At 52.0% G+C, this 22,887-nt stretch overlaps 1 protein-coding gene across 1 annotated transcript in view; it reads right to left on the bottom strand.

Moving 5' to 3' along the window:
• The window catches only part of Per2 (period circadian regulator 2), a 43,472-nt gene extending 23,205 nt beyond the window's left edge, over positions 1-20,267 (bottom strand). Inside the window, exons 1-6 of the mRNA XM_090355148.1 lie at positions 20,093-20,267; positions 13,008-13,256; positions 6,907-6,975; positions 6,023-6,177; positions 4,387-4,508; positions 3,476-3,677 (exon numbers count right to left, since the gene is read on the bottom strand). Coding sequence (XP_090211274.1) covers positions 3,476-3,677; positions 4,387-4,508; positions 6,023-6,177; positions 6,907-6,975; positions 13,008-13,256; positions 20,093-20,115 — 820 coding nt within the window. The 5' untranslated portion in view covers positions 20,116-20,267. The remainder of the gene's footprint in view (positions 1-3,475; positions 3,678-4,386; positions 4,509-6,022; positions 6,178-6,906; positions 6,976-13,007; positions 13,257-20,092) is intronic.
• Positions 20,268-22,887: the final 2,620 nt, after the last annotated feature.

The raw sequence follows: 22,887 nt of genomic DNA on the forward strand, positions 1-22,887 counted from the left end.
GTGCAGGGACATTGTTCACCCTCAATGCCAACCAAATGGGAGATCCTCAGGCCTGTGAGCACCAGCCAGAGTGGTGTCCGAGAGGGCTGAGGAAACTGCAGATGGTGCCTGGTGAGCATAGGTTAGGGCAGGAGCTGGGTCAAGATTTTGATTGAGGTCAAGATTGACTGGGGGCAACTCTGGCCCTGTCCACTTCCTTTTTGTTTCTCTGGGTCCTCAGAGGCTCCTGGCTTTTAGTTCAGGGTTTTCAGCCTGGACAATAAGAGCCCACAGGGAACTGAAGGGTGCAGGGGAACAGATGCTGAGCGATGCACACTTCAAAAGAGAACTTCATCTGGGCTCCCCTGGTCAGTGCATGTCGGGGAGTGTCAGAGAAGGCAGAAGTAGCTGGCTGAGGAATTGTGCCAGGCCCCTGCTGATCTGCAAGCCCATTCTCAGCACTCCATGTTCAATGGCCATGCTGTTACCACACAACCCCTGCAGGTCTTCCAGACTTAGTCCTGTCAAACAGTGTGGAAAAGTAGGGCAAAGGCCCATGAAGTTCAATGGTGATGACAGTCCTGTGGCCAAGAGGCAGGAGAGAGGGGCCATCAAGGTAGTAGTCAGGGACAGTGTAGATGGAGGTAAGCCCTAACCAGTCCTAGCTCAGAGGCACCTCCATACTGGACACATTATTTCAGTGCTTTTGCAGTTGTTTACCAAGTGGTCCAACACTGGAGGCCTTATGAAAAAACAGCTTTTACATACCTGGCTCACAGTTCTAGAGGCAGCAGGCCAGTGTGAGAGAGGACTTTTGTGACATCGCCTCATGGTGGAAAAGTGAAAGGGCACCAGGACCCTCACTACAACCACCTGCTCTCCCTGCTGGATTCAGCCCCAAGAGGGCCATTTCCCTTCCTCCCTTGACAAAGCTTTCATCCCTCCTCCCTCCCTCCCACCACCTGGTTGCTCTTACAAGTTGGTCCCCATAGCCCAACAGTGGCAAATGTCAGCATGAGATGTGAACTGACCATACAAGAACGATGGCATTCCTGGTCTGCTGAAACTCATGTTCTCAGAGTTTCAAGTACAGCCATCCCATCCCCTTCCCTCTCCCAATGTTTTCACTTGTTCCAGAATCAACTCGAAAGTCCAAAATTCAGGTGAAACTGTGAGGTGAAACAAGCACTAGTTCTACAACACCAAGGCAGATGGTGACCCTTTGCTCCACACACCCTTCCGGGACACACTGGAAGTTGGGGAAGGCTGGGCTCCCTGGCGGTGCCGGGCTCTGTCCATCTAGCAGTAGCCTTCAGGGATGGAGTAGTATGTTGTTAGTGACACTCTTCCCAGGAGTGGCACACTGCTAGTAGCCTGAGCCCCGCTCACGGCTCCACTAGACAGTCTTGAGTCTGTAGCTGATTTCTGCCTGGGGTTAAGAGCTTTCTGTGATTCTCTGAAATCCAGGTGTGTTGGGCATGGTAGTTCATGCCTGTAATCCTAGCTACTCAGGAGGCTGAGATCTGAGGATCGAGGTTCAAAGCCAGCCTGACACTAAAGCCCATGAGACTCCTATCTCTAGTCAACCACCAGAAAACTGGAAGTGGCGCTGTGGCTCAAGGAGTAGACTGCTAGCCTTGAGCTGAAGAGCTAAGCGACAGTGCCCAGGCAAGTCCACGTGAAGGAAGCCATGCCATGTCACTCTTGCACTTTGCACATGTGCAGGATTAGCAGCGTGTAGACAATGCCAAGGTATGTGACTTTTACGCCTTGGCACAGAGGAGGTAATGCACCTTCCAGAGCCACGGACAGAGCCCTGTGCTAATCTTCGGAGCCTGCCCTGAGGGCCAGCCTCTTAGGTTTCTGGGGGCCTCTAGAACCTTGCTTCCTCGTCCTACCTGCTGAATCTTTGGCTGTCTCTGGTTGCAGCCCCTGTGAGCACCTTTTCCCTATTGATGTGGAGGATGACATCTTCCCATTCTGCTTCCTGTTTACTTGTACCTCTGCCCTTCAGTGATCCTGCTCTCTTGCCCTACTGCATGCAAGTCAGGTAGCTATGAAGCTCCTTGAACGCTTTGCTGCTTCCAGAGTTCATCTGCCTGCCACGGTTCAGCACTGTGAAGCTCTGCCTTCCAGCTCCTAGGTGTGGCCAGAATCCTACCAAGTTCTCTGCTATTTCATTACTACAGTGGTCTTCGGTCTTCCTCCCAGTGAGACAGGAAGGTCTCCTTTCCACGAGGCCACGGAGCAGCCCTTGCCATGCACACTGCCATCTACACAGGACAGTGTGGGCCACTGCTAAGAAGATCTCCCTGGCTGTCCTGTCTCCTGATCCTCTGTGCTCAGGCTTCCTCCCCCGCAAAGCTGGTCCAGCCACACTACTGCCCAGTTCTAAAGCTGTGTTCCCATTTTCAGGGATTCTTCTCATGCTGGCCTCAAGCTGTTCATGCCTCAGTCTACCCTGTATGAGGGTTAAGGGGCTGAGTCACCACAGATGGCCTTAGTGTATGCTCTGACAAGCTGCAGAAGAGCAGGTGGAAGCTCATTCAGTCAGTGGGTCTGAAGACGGGAAGTCCCACAGCACAGGCGGTACTAGCATCTGTCCTGGTGCTGGAGAGCCACCGGCTGCTTCCGCTGGTGGTGGGAAGTGGAGGAGGAAAGGGAACATGCACAAGAGAGGGAACCCTGAAGGCAGCCCTGCATTATTACCCAGCCACTCCTGCAGTAGCAACCACCGTGAGAAGGGGAGGGCCCTGCTTCACAAGGAAAGCATGATCTTCTAGTGACCTCATTGCCTCTTACTGCTGCCCCCACTGCTGCCCTAATGGCAATTTCAAGATGAGTTTGAGAAGGGGACAAACCAAGTTGAGACCACAGCAGATGGGGCAGGAAGGAAAGGGTCAAGGGAGAGTGGGCAGGGTAAGAGCTCATGTCCAAAGCAGTTTCTAGACACAGGAAGACCACAGCCTGGTCGCCAGGACAGGGCGTGTTGGGCAGGGATAAGAATCCTGAACATGAGGCAGACAAGACGGTGGACCCACTTGCAGACTAGCCAGTCAAGGCCCCCGACCACTGTGCAGACTCAGCCAGCAGTGCGGGACAAGCCGAGCAGAGTACCTCGCAGCCTGTGTGAAGGAATCGGCCTCTGCCGAGGTGGAAGGCCCATGGAGCCTCTTTGGAACCATTCCCCTGTCATTCACAGTTGCCTCTGGGGAGCAGCGCCTCGTTCAGCCTCATCTGCTTCCTGGGAGACCACCCAAAACCCCATGCAGCAGTCAAGAGCAATTCTTATTCTTCCCAACTTTACTTCAAAATGCCTAGTATCTTTAAAAAGCCTCTGAAATGTACAAAAAGGTTATTTTTTCTCTAAATTTAATCACAGATAAATGTCTATTTAGCTCTGAGAGTGGGCTGGGAGGGGTCTGGAGCCCTCCAGGTGGGTTCCCCCCCACACCAGTCTTACCCTCCCCTCTGCACAAGGACCTGAAGGCCTCACCTAGGCCCCCACACAGGCTCCAGGACGGAAGCTTGTAGGGGGTGGTGGAGCTGTGGAACACGCTGACGTCATGAGGAGCCAGGAACTCCACAAACTTGATGTCGCTGAAGGCATCTCTCTTACAGTGAAATATGGAGGCAACTTGGTTAGAGATGTACAGGATCTTCCCGGTGACCAGGGACACGGCCACAGCAAACATGTCCTGGGGAGGCAGAATATGACCAGATGATTACAGATGAGACCAGATAGCAGGGTAGACACTGGGCAGAGTGCAGACTGCTGGCAGACCCATGTGGGGTCTCTGGGTCCTGGCCTCAGTCCTGACCAGCACAACTCAGCTCTCCTGTTTTAACAGCCAAGGTCCAATATGATACTACCTCCTCCCTCACCTCTCCTGTCATAGTGCCCTCTGCCAGCTCCTCGGGGACTGCTGGGGCAGGGGACTATATGGTCATCTGAGCTGCCTGGGGGTTGGGCTTCAGGGTTTGGGAATGGCCAGGGAGCCAGAGCTGGGGCCAACCTCACGATGGTTGCAGCCACACTGGACCCCCAGGCTAGGTGATCTCGCTGGCTGAGAACTCAGGGTGGGGTCTGCCTTCCCAAGACCACCAGATCCACTTCCAGGGAGTACTCAGGAACTCTGCACTTGGGTCCCTGGTCTTAGCGTTGGGGCGACTATGAAGCCTGGATACACAAGGTCTGTCTGTTCATCCTGCAGCCCAGGGTGTAGGTGGGCTTCTCTGACCCACAGAGGCTAAGGACAGCATGGACCAGGGATGAGGGCAATCTCCACGAAGGAGGTGGGGTTTGTGCATTGGAATCACCAGCACCCCCTTGTGCTTTTGGAGGGCAGCGCCATGGCAGGGCTCAGCCAAGAGGCCCAAGGAAAGCCCAAGTCCCAGGAGGCTCACCGCATTCTGCATGATATACTCTGAGGTGGTGCTCTCCAGCTGCTCCACAGTGTAGGAAGGCATGTCCACACTGCAGGGTTGGCTCTCGCTGGACATCAGCAGCTGGTAATACTCCTCGTTAGCTATGGGAGGAACAACATTCAGGCTAGACAGGGACAGCCAGCACCAACGTGCACTGTCACCCACAGACCTTCCACAGGACCTGCTCTTCTCAATGAGCAAGTGGGGTGCACACAGAACCCACGCTCTGTGAACACAAGAAGGCACCGAAATGGGCAGAACATTGGCTCTCGGTGATGGAGTTTAACAAGTGACAAAAGCACCAAGTGCCAAGTTCTATGACCATGGGGACAGGGAATCGATGTAACAGGACATGGAAACCTCTCTGTGGACCTTGGTGGCAGCTTGCACCAGACCCTGGGGGACCTCTCAGCTTCTCTCAGGTACAATCCACTGCTTCAAAGAGCAGCAGGTGCCAGAAGCCCAGATTGCAAATAAGACTCTGCAGCTCCAGGCCACTGACCTGAGCTCCCACTGCACCCTAGGTCTGGTTTTCTGGTGGTTAACTGGAGATAAGAGTCTTATAGAAGTCAGGCACAGTGGCTCATGCCTGTAATCCTAGCTACTCAGGAGGCTGAAATCTGAGGATCTCGGTTCAAAGCCAGCCTGGGCACTAAAGAACTCGAGAGTCTTATCTCCAGTTAATCACTAAAAGAACAGGAAGTGGCACTGTGGCTCAAGGAGTAGGGCAGTAGCCTTGAGCTGAAGAGCTCAGGGACAGCGCCCAGGCCCAGAGTTCAAGCCCCATGACCACTGATATTAGTGCCCAGATAGCTTTGAACCGAGATTCTCAGATCTCAGCCTCCTGAGTAGCTAGGATTACAGATGTGAGCCGCCTCGTCCAGTCTTTATAGTCATTTATTTATTTTTGTGTGGGTGGGTGGGGCATGGATCTTGAACTTGGCCTGGGCACTGTCCCAGAGCTCTTCAGCTCAAGGCTACCACCCTACCCTTCAGCCACAGCTCCACTTCCTGTTTTCTAGAGGTTAATTGGAGATAAGAGTCTCAGGTCCTTTTGTGCCTGGGCTGGCTTAGAACCTTGATCCTCAGATCTCAGCCTGCTGAGTAGCTAGGATGACAGGTGTGAGCCACCGCCAACCTTTATTGTTATTTTTAAGATAGGGCTTTATTAACTTTTCCTGGGCAGACTCAGAGCTCAGGACCTTCCTGGCTCTACCTACTAAGTATCTGGGACTATAGGCATGTACCACACAGTTAGCACGCTAAAGAATGCTGTGTTTTTCTTCTACTCTGAACTGGCATTATTTATGAGCAGTGTATGACAATTGTCACAAATACCAACTCTGCTGGCAGAACGTTGAACATGGTGGACTTCCTGAACCTGACCTGATCCAGCCCAGACACAAAAGGTTTAGACAGTAAATATATAAATATATATATATATAATCCACTAGCTGTTCCTCTAAAAGTTCAGTGCCACAGCAAACTTCCAATGAAGTGCAGTTTCTAATCAATTGTGGTGACACTGGGTTTCCATTGTTGTCGCTGCTATTTTAGGAGAGATGATCTCAGCTGGTGTTGTCTCTGCAGTATGAACAAGTGCGGGTAGACCTACCTTTCACTTGCTTCACACTCCTCAGGGCGAACTTCAAGGTCGCCAGCGTGCTGGCCTTGCCTTTTGCCTTCTTGTCTGCAGGAAGGTGGACCTTCAGCTCCTTCAGTGTTCTTATCAGCTCCTTGTGTGTATCTGCCTTGGAAGACTGCTCACTGCTGAGGAGTTCAAGAAGGAGGTCATAAATGTTAGTTTCCTAGCTAACTGAGTGGCTCGTAGAGTTCACAGAGGGTACTTCAGTGGCATCTGTGGCTTCACCACAATGGGCCAGCAGCATACCTGCTGGCTCTGGTCACCAATGAAGTGTACAGACATGGCCAAATGTCTCCATCCAGGAGACCAAAGCTCCTGGGAGAGTCTCGCTCTCAGGAGGAGAGCGTTGCTGGAGAAGCTGGCATGCCAGCGGGACCCTTCCCCAAAGGATTTGTTACAAACATGAAAGAGTAAGGAGAGCCGGTGCGTGCGGTGGCTCACGCCTGTAATCCTAGCTACTTGAGGCTGAGATCTGAGGATTGCTGTTCAAAACCAGCCTGGGCACTAAAGTCTGTGAGACTCTTATCACCAATTAACCACTAGAAAACTATAAGTGGTGCTGTGGCTCAAGAGGTAGGGTGATAGCCTAGAGCAAAAGAGCTCAGGGACAGCACTCAGGGCCCAGAATTCAAGCACCATGACAGTGAAAGGCTGCCCTGGAGAAGAGCTAGGAGGGCTTCCAGGCAGGAGAAGCCACAGAGACAGTGGGTATGTGGAAGGCCAGGCGGCCAGGGCACCACCAGGCACACTGACCCAGCTGGGCCCAGCAAGAAGTCACACCCCTCTAAATCTGACCTCTGCCAACCTTCTGGGTCCCAAAAAGAACCTGTGGACAGAGTTGGGGTGAGCCTCACCTGCAGCCACTTGTCGATGCAGACGGGTTGTGCTCAGCCTCTGTCATCAGCAGGCTGAAGGCATCAGGACTGTGAAAACAGATGAAAGCAAAACTCAGACAGCACACACTCCATCCACTTCCCCCCCTCCAACAGGGAAACAGGCCAGGAGCACCACAGTAAGTGGCCAGGCCAGGGTTACGGCTGGCAGTACAATGCTTAGCATGTCCAAGGCCCTGGGTATAAATAATCCTCAGCATGCAGAAGACGGAAAAACAAAGTTCAGATAAAACTAGAACACAGGAATGTGTATCAGATCCACGGATGACTGAAACACAAACAGAACCAGAACACAGGAGTGAGAATCAGACCCACGGATGACTGAAACACAGACAGAACTACAACACAGGAGTGAGAATCAGACCCACGGATGACTGAAACACAGACAGAACTACAACACAGGAGTGAGAATGAGACCCACGGATGACTGAAACACAGACAGAACTACAACACAGGAGTGAGAATGAGACCCACGGATGACTGAAACACAGACAGAACCAGAACACAGGAGTGAGAATGAGACCCAAGGATGACTGAAACACAGACAGAACTACAACACAGGAGTGAGAATGAGACCCACGGATGACTGAAACACAGACAGAACCAGAACACAGGAGTGAGAATGAGACCCACGGATGACTGAAACACAGACAGAACCAGAACAAAGGAGTGAGAATGAGACCCACGGATGACTGAAACACAGACAGAACCAGAACACAGGAGTGAGAATCAGACCCACGGATGACTGAAACACAGACAGAACTACAACACAGGAGTGAGAATGAGACCCACGGATGACTGAAACACAGACAGAACTACAACACAGGAGTGAGAATGAGACCCACGGATGACTGAAACACAGACAGAACTACAACACAGGAGTGAGAATGAGACCCACGGATGACTGAAACACAGACAGAACTACAACACAGGAGTGAGAATGAGACCCACGGATGACTGAAACACAGACAGAACTACAACACAGGAGTGAGAATGAGACCCACGGATGACTGAAACACAGACAGAACCAGAACACAGGAGTGAGAATGAGACCCACGGATGACTGAAACACAGACAGAACTACAACACAGGAGTGAGAATGAGACCCACGGATGACTGAAACACAGACAGAACCAGAACACAGGAGTGAGAATGAGACCCACGGATGACTGAAACACAGACAGAACTACAACACAGGAGTGAGAATGAGACCCACGGATGACTGAAACACAGACAGAACTACAACACAGGAGTGAGAATGAGACCCACGGATGACTGAAACACAGACAGAACTACAACACAGGAGTGAGAATGAGACCCACGGATGACTGAAACACAGACAGAACTACAACACAGGAGTGAGAATCAGACCCACGGATGACTGAAACACAGACAGAACTACAACACAGGAGTGAGAATGAGACCCACGGATGACTGAAACACAGACAGAACTACAACACAGGAGTGAGAATCAGACCCACGGATGACTGAAACACAGACAGAACCAGAACACAGGAGTGAGAATGAGACCCACGGATGACTGAAACACAGACAGAACCAGAACACAGGAGTGAGAATGAGACCCACGGATGACTGAAACACAGACAGAACGAGAACACAGGAGTGAGAATGAGACCCACGGATGACTGAAACACAGACAGAACCAGAACACAGGAGTGAGAATGAGACCCACGGATGACTGAAACACAGACAGAACTACAACACAGGAGTGAGAATGAGACCCACGGATGACTGAAACACAGACAGAACTACAACACAGGAGTGAGAATGAGACCCACGGATGACTGAAACACAGACAGAACCAGAACACAGGAGTGAGAATGAGACCCACGGATGACTGAAACACAGACAGAACCAGAACACAGGAGTGAGAATCAGACCCACGGATGACTGAAACACAGACAGAACTACAACACAGGAGTGAGAATGAGACCCACGGATGACTGAAACACAGACAGAACTACAACACAGGAGTGAGAATGAGACCCACGGATGACTGAAACACAGACAGAACTACAACACAGGAGTGAGAATGAGACCCACGGATGACTGAAACACAGACAGAACTACAACACAGGAGTGAGAATGAGACCCACGGATGACTGAAACACAGACAGAACCAGAACACAGGAGTGAGAATGAGACCCACGGATGACTGAAACACAGACAGAACTACAACACAGGAGTGAGAATCAGACCCACGGATGACTGAAACACAGACAGAACTACAACACAGGAGTGAGAATGAGACCCACGGATGACTGAAACACAGACAGAACTACAACACAGGAGTGAGAATGAGACCCACGGATGACTGAAACACAGACAGAACTACAACACAGGAGTGAGAATGAGACCCACGGATGACTGAAACACAGACAGAACTACAACACAGGAGTGAGAATGAGACCCACGGATGACTGAAACACAGACAGAACCAGAACACAGGAGTGAGAATGAGACCCACGGATGACTGAAACACAGACAGAACCAGAACACAGGAGTGAGAATCAGACCCACGGATGACTGAAACACAGACAGAACTACAACACAGGAGTGAGAATGAGACCCACGGATGACTGAAACACAGACAGAACTACAACACAGGAGTGAGAATGAGACCCACGGATGACTGAAACACAGACAGAACTACAACACAGGAGTGAGAATGAGACCCACGGATGACTGAAACACAGACAGAACTACAACACAGGAGTGAGAATGAGACCCACGGATGACTGAAACACAGACAGAACCAGAACACAGGAGTGAGAATGAGACCCACGGATGACTGAAACACAGACAGAACTACAACACAGGAGTGAGAATCAGACCCACGGATGACTGAAACACAGACAGAACTACAACACAGGAGTGAGAATGAGACCCACGGATGACTGAAACACAGACAGAACTACAACACAGGAGTGAGAATGAGACCCACGGATGACTGAAACACAGACAGAACTACAACACAGGAGTGAGAATGAGACCCACGGATGACTGAAACACAGACAGAACTACAACACAGGAGTGAGAATGAGACCCACGGATGACTGAAACACAGACAGAACCAGAACACAGGAGTGAGAATGAGACCCACGGATGACTGAAACACAGACAGAACTACAACACAGGAGTGAGAATGAGACCCACGGATGACTGAAACACAGACAGAACTACAACACAGGAGTGAGAATGAGACCCACGGATGACTGAAACACAGACAGAACTACAACACAGGAGTGAGAATGAGACCCACGGATGACTGAAACACAGACAAAACCAGAACACAGGAGTGAGAATGAGACCCACGGATGACTGAAACACAGACAGAACTACAACACAGGAGTGAGAATGAGACCCACGGATGACTGAAACACAGACAGAACTACAACACAGGAGTGAGAATGAGACCCACGGATGACTGAAACACAGACAGAACTACAACACAGGAGTGAGAATGAGACCCACGGATGACTGAAACACAGACAGAACCAGAACACAGGAGTGAGAATCAGACCCACGGATGACTGAAACACAGACAGAACCAGAACACAGGAGTGAGAATCAGACCCACGGATGACTGAAACACAGACAGAACCAGAACACAGGAGTGAGAATGAGACCCACGGATGACTGAAACACAAACAGAAGGAGAACACAGGAGTGAGAATCAGACCCACGGATGACTGAAACACAGACAGAACTACAACACAGGAGTGAGAATCAGACCCACGGATGACTGAAACACAGAACTACAACACAGGAGTGAGAATGAGACCCACGGATGACTGAAACACAGACAGAACCAGAACACAGGAGTGAGAATGAGACCCACGGATGACTGAAACACGGACAGAACTAGAACACAGGAGTGAGAATCAGACCCACGGATGACTGAAACACAGACAGAACTACAACACAGGAGTGAGAATCAGACCCACGGATGACTGAAACACGGACAGAACTAGAACACAGGAGTGAGAATCCGACCCACGGATGACTGAAACACGGACAGAACTAGAACACAGGAGTGAGAATGAGACCCACGGATGACTGAAACACAGACAGAACCAGAACACAGGAGTGAGAATCAGACCCACGGATGACTGAAACACAGACAGAATCAGAACACAGGAGTGAGAATGAGACCCACGGATGACTGAAACACAGACAGAACTACAACACAGGAGTGAGAATGAGACCCACGGATGACTGAAACACAGACAGAACTACAACACAGGAGTGAGAATGAGACCCACGGATGACTGAAACACAGACAGAACCAGAACAAAGGAGTGAGAATGAGACCCACGGATGACTGAAACACAGACAGAACTACAACACAGGAGTGAGAATCAGACCCACGGATGACTGAAACACAGACAGAACCAGAACACAGGAGTGAGAATGAGACCCACGGATGACTGAAACACAGACAGAACTACAACACAGGAGTGAGAATCAGACCCACGGATGACTGAAACACAGACAGAACTAGAACACAGGAGTGAGAATGAGACCCACGAGGACTGAAACACAGACAGAACTACAACACAGGAGTGAGAATGAGACCCACGGATGACTGAAACACAGACAGAACTAGAACACAGGAGTGAGTATCAGACCCACGGATGACAGAAACACAGACAGAATTAGAACACAGGAGTGAGAATCAGACCCACGGATGACTGAAACACAGAACTAGAACACAGGAGTGAGAATCAGACCCACGGATGACTGAAACACAGACAGAACTACAATACAGGCGTGAGAATCAGACCCATGGAGTGAGAATCAGACCCACGGATGACTGAAACACAGACAGAACTAGAACACAGGAGTGAGTATCAGACCCACGGATGACAGAAACACGGACAGAACTAGAACACAGGAGTGAGAATCAGACCCACGGATGACTGAAACACAGACAGAACTAGAACACAGGAGTGAGAATCAGACCCACGGATGACTGAAACACAGACAGAAAAAGGTGACTTCTTCTTTTTGGGTGGGAAGGAAGGGGGAGCTGTGAGAGGCTTTTGAACTCAAGGCCTCACATGGGCTAAGAAGGCACTCTACCACTTGAGTCTCTCTCCCAATTTAAATTCACATGTGTGTGTTTGTGTGTGTGTGTCCGGTGGCATCCCCATGTACGCCTGTTCTGGGGCTTGAACTCAGGTCCTGAGGGCCATCCCTTAGTATTTTGGCTCAAAGCTGGTGCTATAACATTTGAGCCACAATTCTGCTTCCAGTTTCTTGGAGGCTATTTGGAGATGATTCTTACAGATTTTTCTTGCTTAAGCTGGCTTTGAACCTTGAGCCTCAGATCTCAACCTCCAGTGGTCCTCATTGTCTTACTTAGCTTTTTTTTTTTTTTTTTTTTTTTTTTTTTGCCAGTCCTGGGCTTGAGCTCAGGGCCTGAGCACTGTCCTTGGACTTTTCTCAAGGCTACCACTTGAGCCTCACCACCACTGCCAGCTTTTTTCTATGTATGTGGTACCAAGGAATTGAACCTGGTCTTCATGCATGCTAGGCAAGCACTCTACCACTAGGCCAAACTCCCAGCCCCCTTACTTAGCTTTTTGCTCTACCATTTGTGCTCTGCCTCCAGTTTCAGCTTTGTGTGGATATAATGTCTTGAATTTGTCTCCTCAGGCTGACTTTGAATTAGTTTTCAGATTCAGCCTCCTGAGTAGCTAGCCTTGCAAACATGAGCCACCAGTGCCTGGCTAGCAAGTTCACTTCTCTAGCTTGCCATGTTGGGGTGAGCATCTGCTAGTGGATTGCCGGGCTCCCTCTGCCTCCAGGAGCTCACGGCACTGTGCCTGTCTTTTGGCATCAGGCACACACAAAATATAATGAGGACACTGGCATCATCATCATAAGACACTCTACTACGTTTTTGTGATTCTGGGTTACTAAGGTTTTCAGAAGTATTGATAAACCTAGCAATTATGATTTAAAGATGCCACAGCGATCCAGTTCCCAGGAATGGCACGCCCATAGCCACCACACAGCCCGGCTCACCACCCTACCTCTGATGAGAGTCAGAAGGTTCTACCAGCATCCCCAGCTCCTTCCCGCTGTCTTCACAGTCGCTGGCCTGGGAGCCCGGGCCTGTGGAGCAGTGGCCGTTGGTTTCATTTCCACTGGAGCCACTACTCATGTCCACATCTTCCTGGAGCACAGCCTGATGGGGCTGGGGCTTCTCGGGTGCTTTGGCAGGACTGCTGGGGCTGCAGGGAAATTCTGCGTAGCCATTCATGTCCGGCTCTGGAATGAAGCTAGGAAGAGAGGTCTGTGGTCAAGTAACAGAAGGCGCAAGCAGGGATAGCTGCAGCGCTGAGAACAGCAGGCCAAAGGACTCTTGTACACATCACACTGCAACAGAAGCAACTGGAGCAAAGGACACATCTGTTACTTTTCCTGAGCCCCTATCTGCCACAGACCAGCCAAACTGGCAGCCTCCGCCCTGACCATACTCACGGCCTCCTCCTCAAACAGAGAAGACACTGGGACAGCACTGGGGAAAGTCAGAGAGAGCAGCCTTGCAGGGGAGGCCCAGCCGGGGAAGCTGTGCTTGTAATATTCCAGCATGATCTGGTGGCAGGTCAGTGATCACACAATGCAAGGTCATAGAAGCTGGGGGCAGGGAGACTTTCAGTATCGCACATGACGTGGTAGGGGTTCCAGGAACTTTGGCATTTCTGGTGCTGGGTATGTATGAGTAGGAGGAGAGCCCCTCACTTAGCCTAAATGTGAGGAGCCATTGACCTGAGCACTGGTTGGCATTTGGACAGGTCACCATAGCTGTACAAGACAGATATGTGGGTGCTTTGGGGCAGGTGAGGAGAAGGGCTGAAATCAAAGTGGCCACTGGGCTTCAACCATGATCCTAGGGGCCACGCAGATGCTGAGCAGAGGCAGCAGGCAAGCAGTAGACTGATTAGGGCCACCAACCCACGCCAGGAAATTCCATGTCCCTGGGAGAAAGGGAAGATCCCGGTCAGGATCCTGATCCGGCACGTAGGAAGCTGAGGCCCAAACAAGGCCAGAGGAGCGTCTGAGGAAAGCTGGGCACACAGACGGATCATGCTTGATGAAACAACCGAAGCTGGAGTCCTAGCCTCTGGGTAGTGGGGGAGGCTAGAGGGAACGAGAAAGGAGCCACAGGATGCAGATCTCAGAGGCCTGGGACTAAACACCACTTCTCTCTTCCCCTGTCCTCCACTCCGTCAACCAAAGCGGACACAGAGGGCAAAGGACACACCTGCTCTGATTTGGAGGCTGGGCAGCTTCACCAAAGAAGACCCGGAAGACAGACTGTCCCCTAGCTTCCCTGTGTTCATGGAAGCAGAACAAGGCCGAGGGAGCACATGCACACTGGGTCTGGGTTAGCCTGTAACCATAGCATCTGCTGGGTGCACAACTCCAGCTGTGGTGACTTGCCTGACCCAGAGCAACTTCAGTGGGCCTTCTGATCCCGTTCAGAGGTTTCTTTGGGCAGATTAGCCTGCAGTGATCTTGCCCCTCTTTACTTTTTTTAATTTTTTGTTGGTCGTGGAGCTTGCACTCTGGGCCTGGGAGCTGTCCCTGAGCTCTTTAGCTCAAGGCTACCACCCTACCCCTGGAGCCACAGCATCACTTCAGGTTTTCTAGTGGTTAACTGGAAATAAGACTCTCTCGGATTTTAGGACTTCAGTATTCGGACTGGCTGTGAATCTTGATCCTCAGATCTCAGCCCCCTGAGCAGCTAGGATGACAGGCGTGGGCCCGGCTGATCTTGCCCCTCTGTATGGTGTTTGCTCCAGCTTTCCCAGGTGGAACAAGGGTTCCTGTCCCAGCTCTGCTACTCTAGCAGATGAACTGGCCACAGATGGTAAAACTGCAAGGGAGAGAATCTCAACCACCTGAGAAATCTCAAAGGGTCCTAATCATTCGTCACCAAACAAAAGTGGTCTGTCATCTGTAGTGGTCTCAGGTGGTAGTGGACGGGAGCTGAGGATAGCCCTGGGGTCTTAATTCCCTGAGGAAGCCCCTGGGAACATGCTAGCAGGCCTGCTATGGGGCAGGACAGACACTCAGAAAAGAAACCCTGGGGGGATGTGGGTCTCCCTAACACGTTGCCTATGGGATGGCCTGAGGATCCTGGCAGGGCCTGCCAGCCCACATAGCACCTTCCTCCCCACTCTTGCCCACTGAGGGACGGAGGCGTGGAAAGGCGCCCACAGGAAGCCATTGTACCACTGCAGTCCCAGCTGCAAGGTCTGGCTGACCAGACCTGTCTTGTCCATGTCCCAGTCAGTATGGACCTTGAGATGATGCTGGCCTCTTTCCTCAAAGCTAGCGCTCTACCACTAGAGCCACAGCACTAGTTCCAGCTTTTTCTGAGTATTTTTTTTTTTTTTTGAGATAAGAGTCTCATGGACTTTTCTGCTTGGGCTGGCTTTGAACCAGCCTTTGATCTCAGCCTTCTGAGTAGCTAGTATTACAGACAGGAGCCACTGGTGCCCAGCTTGTGTATATTTTTTTATTGCACCACTCAGTTATAAACCAAATAACTGGAAACCAATGCTTACTTTGCTGAGACGTCAGTAGGCAACCGCGAGGCTTGTGGTTTCTAGCCCCCAGGACACTGTTTGAAAAGGATTCACTACAAGGAAAGATAAACCTTTTTTGCAAAGAGGGTCCAGCTAGGATGTCAAACAACAAAGCAAGTCAAATCCTCGGAAACCTCCAGAAAACGCGCTGCCTGGCACCAGCTGCTCTAATGGACCGACCTCACTCGCCAAGTTGGCAGACCTGACCACAGTAAAAGCAGACTTTGCCTCCTGCACTCAAACACAGACCCAGAACTTCTGGGCTGCAGCCAGGAATTCCTGGAAACCTGGTTCTACAAGGGTGGGGTGGGAAGGGAAAGGGACTGGGAGGAAGAAGGCCCTCAGCCTGGACCAGAAGGTACCAAGTGTCCAGTGGACCCTCTAGGCCTGGGCATTTCTGAGTCCCTACCCCACTTTAACTGACAGCTCACTGTCTTTGCCCCAGGGAATGGTCAGATCTAGGTCAGGTTGAGACCCAGGTGTAATCACCTGGCCACCTGTGTGGTGGCCTCAGCAGACAGGCACTGAGTAGTGCAGTGGGGGCTATGACTATGGCCTCTGTTGTGGGGGGGGGGAGTGCTGCATGATGGGTGCAGGCTCACTGACCGGCCCTCACTACTTGAACTGCTAGCCACTCTTTCCTTTATCAATAGTTTTTATTTGTTTTAATTAAAAGCAACGGATAGCCCGGCTTGGGCCCCAACTCTAGTCTCTACAGCCACCTGTAAGGGACAGACTCAGGCCCTCACTTCCTCTTGCCTCTTGTGGTGAAGCCAGAAAAGGGTTTTGTCATTTGTGGGGCTCACGTCTCTGACATGGAAGTATAGATGGATGCATTTCCCCAAACACACCTACCCTGGGACCAGCTCGCACTCCCAGCATCCCCCCAAGCCCTACTTCTCACAGCCCCGCTCACTCTGCCTGTTTTCACTTTACATAACAGGGCACAGACAGCCTTCCTATGACTCTGCAAGCCTGCGGTATTTTACAGCCCTAAATATTATAACATGTTTTTCTACTTCCTGGTAGGAGCCAACTCCCTGGGGCCTGCCTGCTGTAATCTGGAGAAAATGTTTGGCCTGCTAAATAAACAGCCTCACTCTCTCCATGGTGACGGCTGGGTAAGCAAGGAAAATGTGGCAGGGCTGTCCAAGCCTGAAGGGGAAGGAGGCCAGTGGGCGAGACAGTCTCAGCCTCACCGAGACTCCCTTGCATGCCTTTCAGTCCTGAAAGGCAAACGAATGCAAAGGTGGTAGCCAGGCCTCCGGCTCCAGGGTCAGAGCTGTCCTGCATGCAGGTGGCTTCCAGAATGCCCAGTGTTGTCCTCTAGTGCGCCTGAGCTGTTCTTCTTTTATGCAATGACCCTGATTCCTGAGGTTCAGGGCACCAGACTCCGACCACCAGGTGGCTGCAGCCTGTCACTGGTTGGGCAGCTCACCTGCTGCTTCTAATTCGCTATGGACCTGTGAGCTTCTGGAGACTGCACATCACAGGCAGAAAGACTTGAAATGAGGACCCACTCTCCAAGGGCAGTGCTGGCCCCAGGGAAAGGCAGCAGAGGTGCTGGGCTACACCTGCTAGAGTCTCCTGGGTGAGCAGACAGTGGTGTCCCAAGAGGGCAGGACACACGTATACCTATAAAACTGCTAGTTATCAAAAAGTCATTAGCCCTGTATTTTAAAATGGCTGGCGATGTGTTGTCACTTTGGCTGAATGTGTCATTTCCCAGGGTGAAACTCACATCCAGAGTGTGGCTCTTTTCTGTCATTCCACTCTGGCCACTCTCTGACCTTCCACAGAACTGGAACCTGTGTTCTATGGAGGCCTGGGGAAGTTACATCATCACTGAAAAACACACATGTACACTTCCCCAGTGTTTTCCAGAAGGTTCTGTGGTGAAAGAAGCAGTACAGTGATAGACATTGTTCCTATTTCCTTCTAAGTACACAGACATGCCTCACAGGGTGACATTATATGATCCCCAAGGCAGGGGTGCACCAGAAACCTCTCTACTTCCTGAGCAGGTGCCTGGGATTACAAACCCTAGGGTTGAAGCAGATCTGGAGAGGGCCTTATCTGGGGCCCAGAGCATAGTTGAGTCATTCAACCATGAGCTGGCTGGCTCAGGGCTCTTCTCCATGGAAAGCCAGGACTGTGCCAGTTCTGTACCAATGAATCACGCCAAGATAACTCACAGTGACAGATAACTGCAAACACCTACAGTGTCACCCCTGAGCTGGCACACCACATAGCTACCACTTAAACAGAAGGAGATGCTTGCTTCATTATACACATACAACTTACCAAAAGTGATTAGCCTTACATAAAAGAAAAAAAAACAACATTTTTTTTTCCCAGTTAAATCCTTCAGATACAACTTTGTTCTCTTCTCAGCGAAACCTAGTCAGAGGTGGGGAATCTGCGGGGCTCCTCTCAAAGCCCAGGCCGGTGGCCCTGCTGTGCCTCACAAGAGGTGACAGGTGTCACACTCCGCCAAGGCGCCCAGGATCTGGGGGGCACCTGAGGACTGCCTCCTGAAAGCCCCCAACACCAGGCCGCTCCCGCAGCAAAGGAGCTCATGCAGACCCAGGGGCCATGCTGTGTTCAGCCTGAGGGTCACCAGGGTGCACCACCCACCACCTGGCCCAGGTCCGTGCCAGGCAGCCAAGGGTCACCCTAGGAGGAGGATGTGACTGTTCCTCCACGGAAGTCCCCAGTGGGGAGAGGGAGCAAGGCCAGGAGGCGGGAAACCTGCGAGCCTCAGGTGGCCCCTGGCCCTTGGGCTTCTCCGATCTGGCTAAGGTTCCAGGCCGGCACCCCTCCGTGGAATCCCCTAGGCGGGAACTCGGCCAGACCCCAGGGGGCTCTGCCAGTCCAGCAGAGACACTGTCGCCTCAGGGGTGGAGAGGGTGGGGAGGGGGGTGGTGGGACTGGGAAGGGGTGGAGAGGAGGGGTGGGGGGTGGAGGAGGGGGTGGGGAGGGGTGGAGAGGGTGGAGGGGGTGGAGAGGGGATGGGGAGGGGTGGAGAGGGGGATGGGGAGGGGGTGGTGGAGGGGGTGGAGATGAAACGTGTAGAGCGAGGCAGGCAGTTCCTGGAGCTCTGCCCTGACACGCCGCCCCTCGGGCCGGGTCCGGCCGGCGCGGGACCCCCGCCCCCCGCCCGCCGCCCGAGGCCGCTGAGCCCGCGGCGCCCGGCGGTTACGGTTACGTAAGCGGCAGCCGGGCAGCCGCTCCCGCCCGCGTTCCCGCCCAGCGCGCAGCACCACTCACCGCCCCGCCGCGTCCGCCCGTAAGTCCGTCCTCGGCCGGCCGGTCGGTCGGTCGGTCCGTCCGTCCGCAAGACCCGAGGCTCGTCGCAGCCACCCGCTGCGAGTCCCCCCGCAAAGCCGCTGCGGCCACCGCGTCGACCGCCGCTGTCACATAGTGGAAAACGTGACCGCGCGCGCGGGGCCCGCCCCCCGCGCCAGCCATTGGCCACATCACCGCTTCATTTGCATACCAGCGGGGCCGGGCCTGCGACTCCTGCGCGCCCATTGGTGCTCGTGCCCGTCGCTCTCTTTACATAAGCCGCACATGGAACTCCATGTTCACCGCTCCGGGTTCCTCAATGAAGGCGCCGCGCACTCGTGCCCCCCCTCGTCCTCACGAATGGTCCCGTCCACTTCCGGCCTGGACGTCTTCCATTCACTCTCGGAGCGCGGAGTGGCGCGTACCACCGCCCGGGCGGCGGGGAGGACGCGGGGTGGACGCGGGGTGCGCGGCCAGGGTCCCCCCCCCGGGGAGCCCTCCCTCCCTCCCTCCCCTTCCCGTCCATTCATCCACTCACGCCCATTCATGCGCGGGGGCGCGCCCTGGCCGACGGGTGAGCCGGGGATGGGGGTCCCCGATCAGTGAGGCAGAGAGGGGGGACTTAACGATTCCAGATGGGCCAGGAGGCGGCGGCCCTTGAGGGGGCGCGGACGTTTGGAAAAGTGGCTCTGCCTGAGGCGCCAGGGCGAGGGGGCGCAGCAGGGCCACCCCTGACCCCTGCAGCCCTTTGGGCTTTCAGTAAGCAGGGTTTAGGGCCAAAGTGGAGCCCAGGACAGCCGCGGGCTCTGGGAGGTCCGGCGGGAGCAGGGCTGCCAGGCCTCCGGGCATTGCCCAGGAAGCGGGGGCTGGCAGTGGGTCCCTCCCCGGGGCAGCCCTGGGCAGCAGGGATGGAAGGGAAGCAGGTGAACAAGCCGAGCGGCTGGCACTCAAAGCCTGTGTCCCAGCCAAGGTGTTGGTGGAAGCCCTCGGGTGAGACAGGGGCCAGCACCAAGTTCATTCCAATGACCTTCCCCACAGGAGCCCTGGGGACTCTTGGTTCACACCACAGTGACAAATTGGCCTGTCCTGTTCCTCTGACATTTGACACTTCACCACAGTACACACACACACACACACACACACACACACACACACACACACACGCACGCCAAGCAGAGCCAGCCCAGCTGCACCCTCTACACACCCAAAGGCCCTTTTGTTTCTTCACTTACATTGACGTCAACAGTGGCCGCATTGTTCTGGAAACAAAACAGACAGCTCATCCACACCTCCCAGAGATTTTCCTGCATGCTCAACTTGTCCTTGGTCTTGCTTCTCATTTAGCCCACAACATATTGTCATATTCCCACCTTAAATTTAGCCCTTTCTTTTGCCTCCAATAAGTTTGGAAGAAAAGACGTTGAAAGCAATTCCCATTCAGAAATTCTTAAATGTTCTGGGCCTCTAGGACTCTAGAGTCGTTTATTTTCCTCATCATTCAGCTGGTTTCTTCCTTCTTGTAATTGGAAACTCATTCACTCCAGGAATATTTGTTGACACCAATTATGGGGCTTGCAGAAACACATCTCCACTGGAACCTTGTTTGAAAGGAGGGAACAACGTGATGTGGAAAACAGTGAGAGACGCTGGGAAGCAATTTAGCTTGAGGTGGGGTGTATTTCCCAGGAGAGCAGGACTGGCTCAGGCAGGACCCCACCCCATCCTAGCTCCAACAGAGGTTACCATGGTAAAGTTTGAACCCCTGGGATCATGCCAAGTCCTGGAGGCTACTCCTGCTGAGTCAGGATAAAGAAAGGAAGAGAGGGGAGAGTGGGGGGGGGGAGGAGAGAGAGGGAGGCAGGGAAGGAGGGAGGGAGGGAGGGAGGGAGGGAGAGAGAGAGAGAGAGAGAGAGAGAGAGAGAGAGAGAGAGAGAGAGAGAGAGAGAGAGAGAGACAGTCAGCCTACAATGAGTAGTGTAACTTGGATTACAGAGCTCTTGACCAGGCAAAATGCCATTGTACATTGGGAACCAGCTGGCTAGAAGAAAGTGAGCCAGGGTACTTATTGGTGGCTCATGCCTGTAATCCTAGCTACTCAGGAGGCTGAGAACCAAGGATCACAGTTCAAAGCCAGCACAGGCAGGAAAAATCTGTGAGACTCTTATCTCCAATTAACCACCAAAAAACCACAAGTAGAGGAGTGGCTCAGTGGTAGAGTGCCAGCCTTGAGCAAAAAAATGCTAAGGGACCTTAGTCCCTGAGTTAAAACCTCCATTCTGGCCCCCAAAATGGAAGAAGAAAAAGAGAGGAGGAAGACAGGAAGAAAGGGGAGGAGGTGGAGGAGGAAAGGCTTTTAATAGGAAGTGGGGTAGGGTATTGGAATAGAGTTGGGCTGCCTGTGAGAACTGTTGGGGGTGGAAGGAGCTAGTTTTTGGTTTCAGCCTTGCTTCCAACTTCCAGCCAAATGTCCACTCTCATTAGGCTATTTCCACTAAGCCAGCCTTGCCCCTCCATTCTTAAATCCTGCCTTGCTCTTCCCTCCCCACAACGCCCTGTTCTCAGGGCAAGCAGTCGACATTTACCTGGCTCTCTTACGTGCTCATGGTTCATTGAATCAGTCAGCTGTTTAATGAGTACCTGGCCTCCCACCCTACTTTCCCAGTGACATACAGAGTGCGAGGCAAGCCACCAGATATGCACAGTCTGCTTGATGCACGCAGGGCCTTCCACCTGATCATGGTTGGAAACATTCCATTGTGGGTCCAACCTAAAGACCCCACCTCCCTAGACCTAATGGGATTTTCCTTAACTTCTGCCTCCTTGCTCAGACCCATTAAAACCCCACTCCCGTCCCACCTCTTTGCACAGCCTCCAAGTTGCTGGAAGGCTGTGCCAGCTGCTGCTATACCTCAACAAACAGTCCTCGCCTATGGAGGATTGAGTCTGGCCTATTTCCTTCCTTTCTCCTCCATTTTCCTAAATGGATAGGAAAAGTGAGCCTTTGGCTATCTTCCCTCTTCTTCCGAGGCCTCTCTCTACTGGGAGCATACAGCCTCCTCTGCTTACTATTCCCTGTCTTCTGTCCCTGGACTCCATCTCCAGGCAGGACACCCTCCACCATTTGACGGACTCCATCCATCACCTTGAGGCCTGCAGGACAAGGTAACCTGCTGTGGTCTGTGGTGGAGGCACGCCTACAGGGACCATAGGGGACTCCATGAATCATTCACTCCTTGTCTGTGGGATCCCCAGAAGGACCCCAAGCTTTGCTGACCCTCTGACACCAATTAATTAGGACTTTGGGGACACCCTCTCCTAGTTACTGGATCTGTCCTAGGCCTTGGAGACTGACATCTAGGAAGAGACAAAGGCCACATGGTGTGTCCTTAGGCAACCCTCACTCTCCCACCAAGCTTGTCTTCACTCCTCTAAGAAATCAAAGGTCACTTCATATGCTGAGGTACCTCACTCTACCAAAACTTTTCTACAGTTATCTCTTCTTGTTACCAATGTAGCAAGACTTTGGAGATTTTGTTCAATTCTGTTTGTTGTTGGCAGAAGTTTTGCATCTTGAGTTTTGCCTTTATTTTATTTGGTTTTGCCAGTTTTTCCCACATGACCATATGGATCTATCAAATAATGAGAAAAAATGTCTTTCGCCATTGGAATTCTAAGAAACTTATGGCAGATTTTTATTTTTCAAAAACCTAAGCTTATTTTAAAACGTTAGTGTATGTGAACATGTTCAAAAATAACCTCTTTTTAATATATTAAAACTGTCATCATGGTGTGAGGGAAAGTAGTCTTTTCTATCACACTAAAGTCTTTTTATCTTGAATACTGATATTTCCCAAAATTATTTTGCCTTTTGACTGAAATTGTAACTATTATCTATTAAGAAAAAAACCAGTAAGGAAATTAGGAAATATAAAGAAAGAAGAAAGTAAAGAAATCCTGGGAAAGGAGTCAAGGAAACAAAAAATGGTTTCCTTCAGAAAGAAAGGGTTTGCAAAGTAAGAATTATCTT

The sequence above is a fragment of the Megascapheus bottae genome, chromosome 21 (genome assembly GCF_031878675.1).
Source record: "Megascapheus bottae isolate mThoBot1 chromosome 21, mThoBot2.hap1, whole genome shotgun sequence".
Classification (NCBI taxonomy): Eukaryota; Metazoa; Chordata; class Mammalia; order Rodentia; family Geomyidae; genus Megascapheus; species Megascapheus bottae.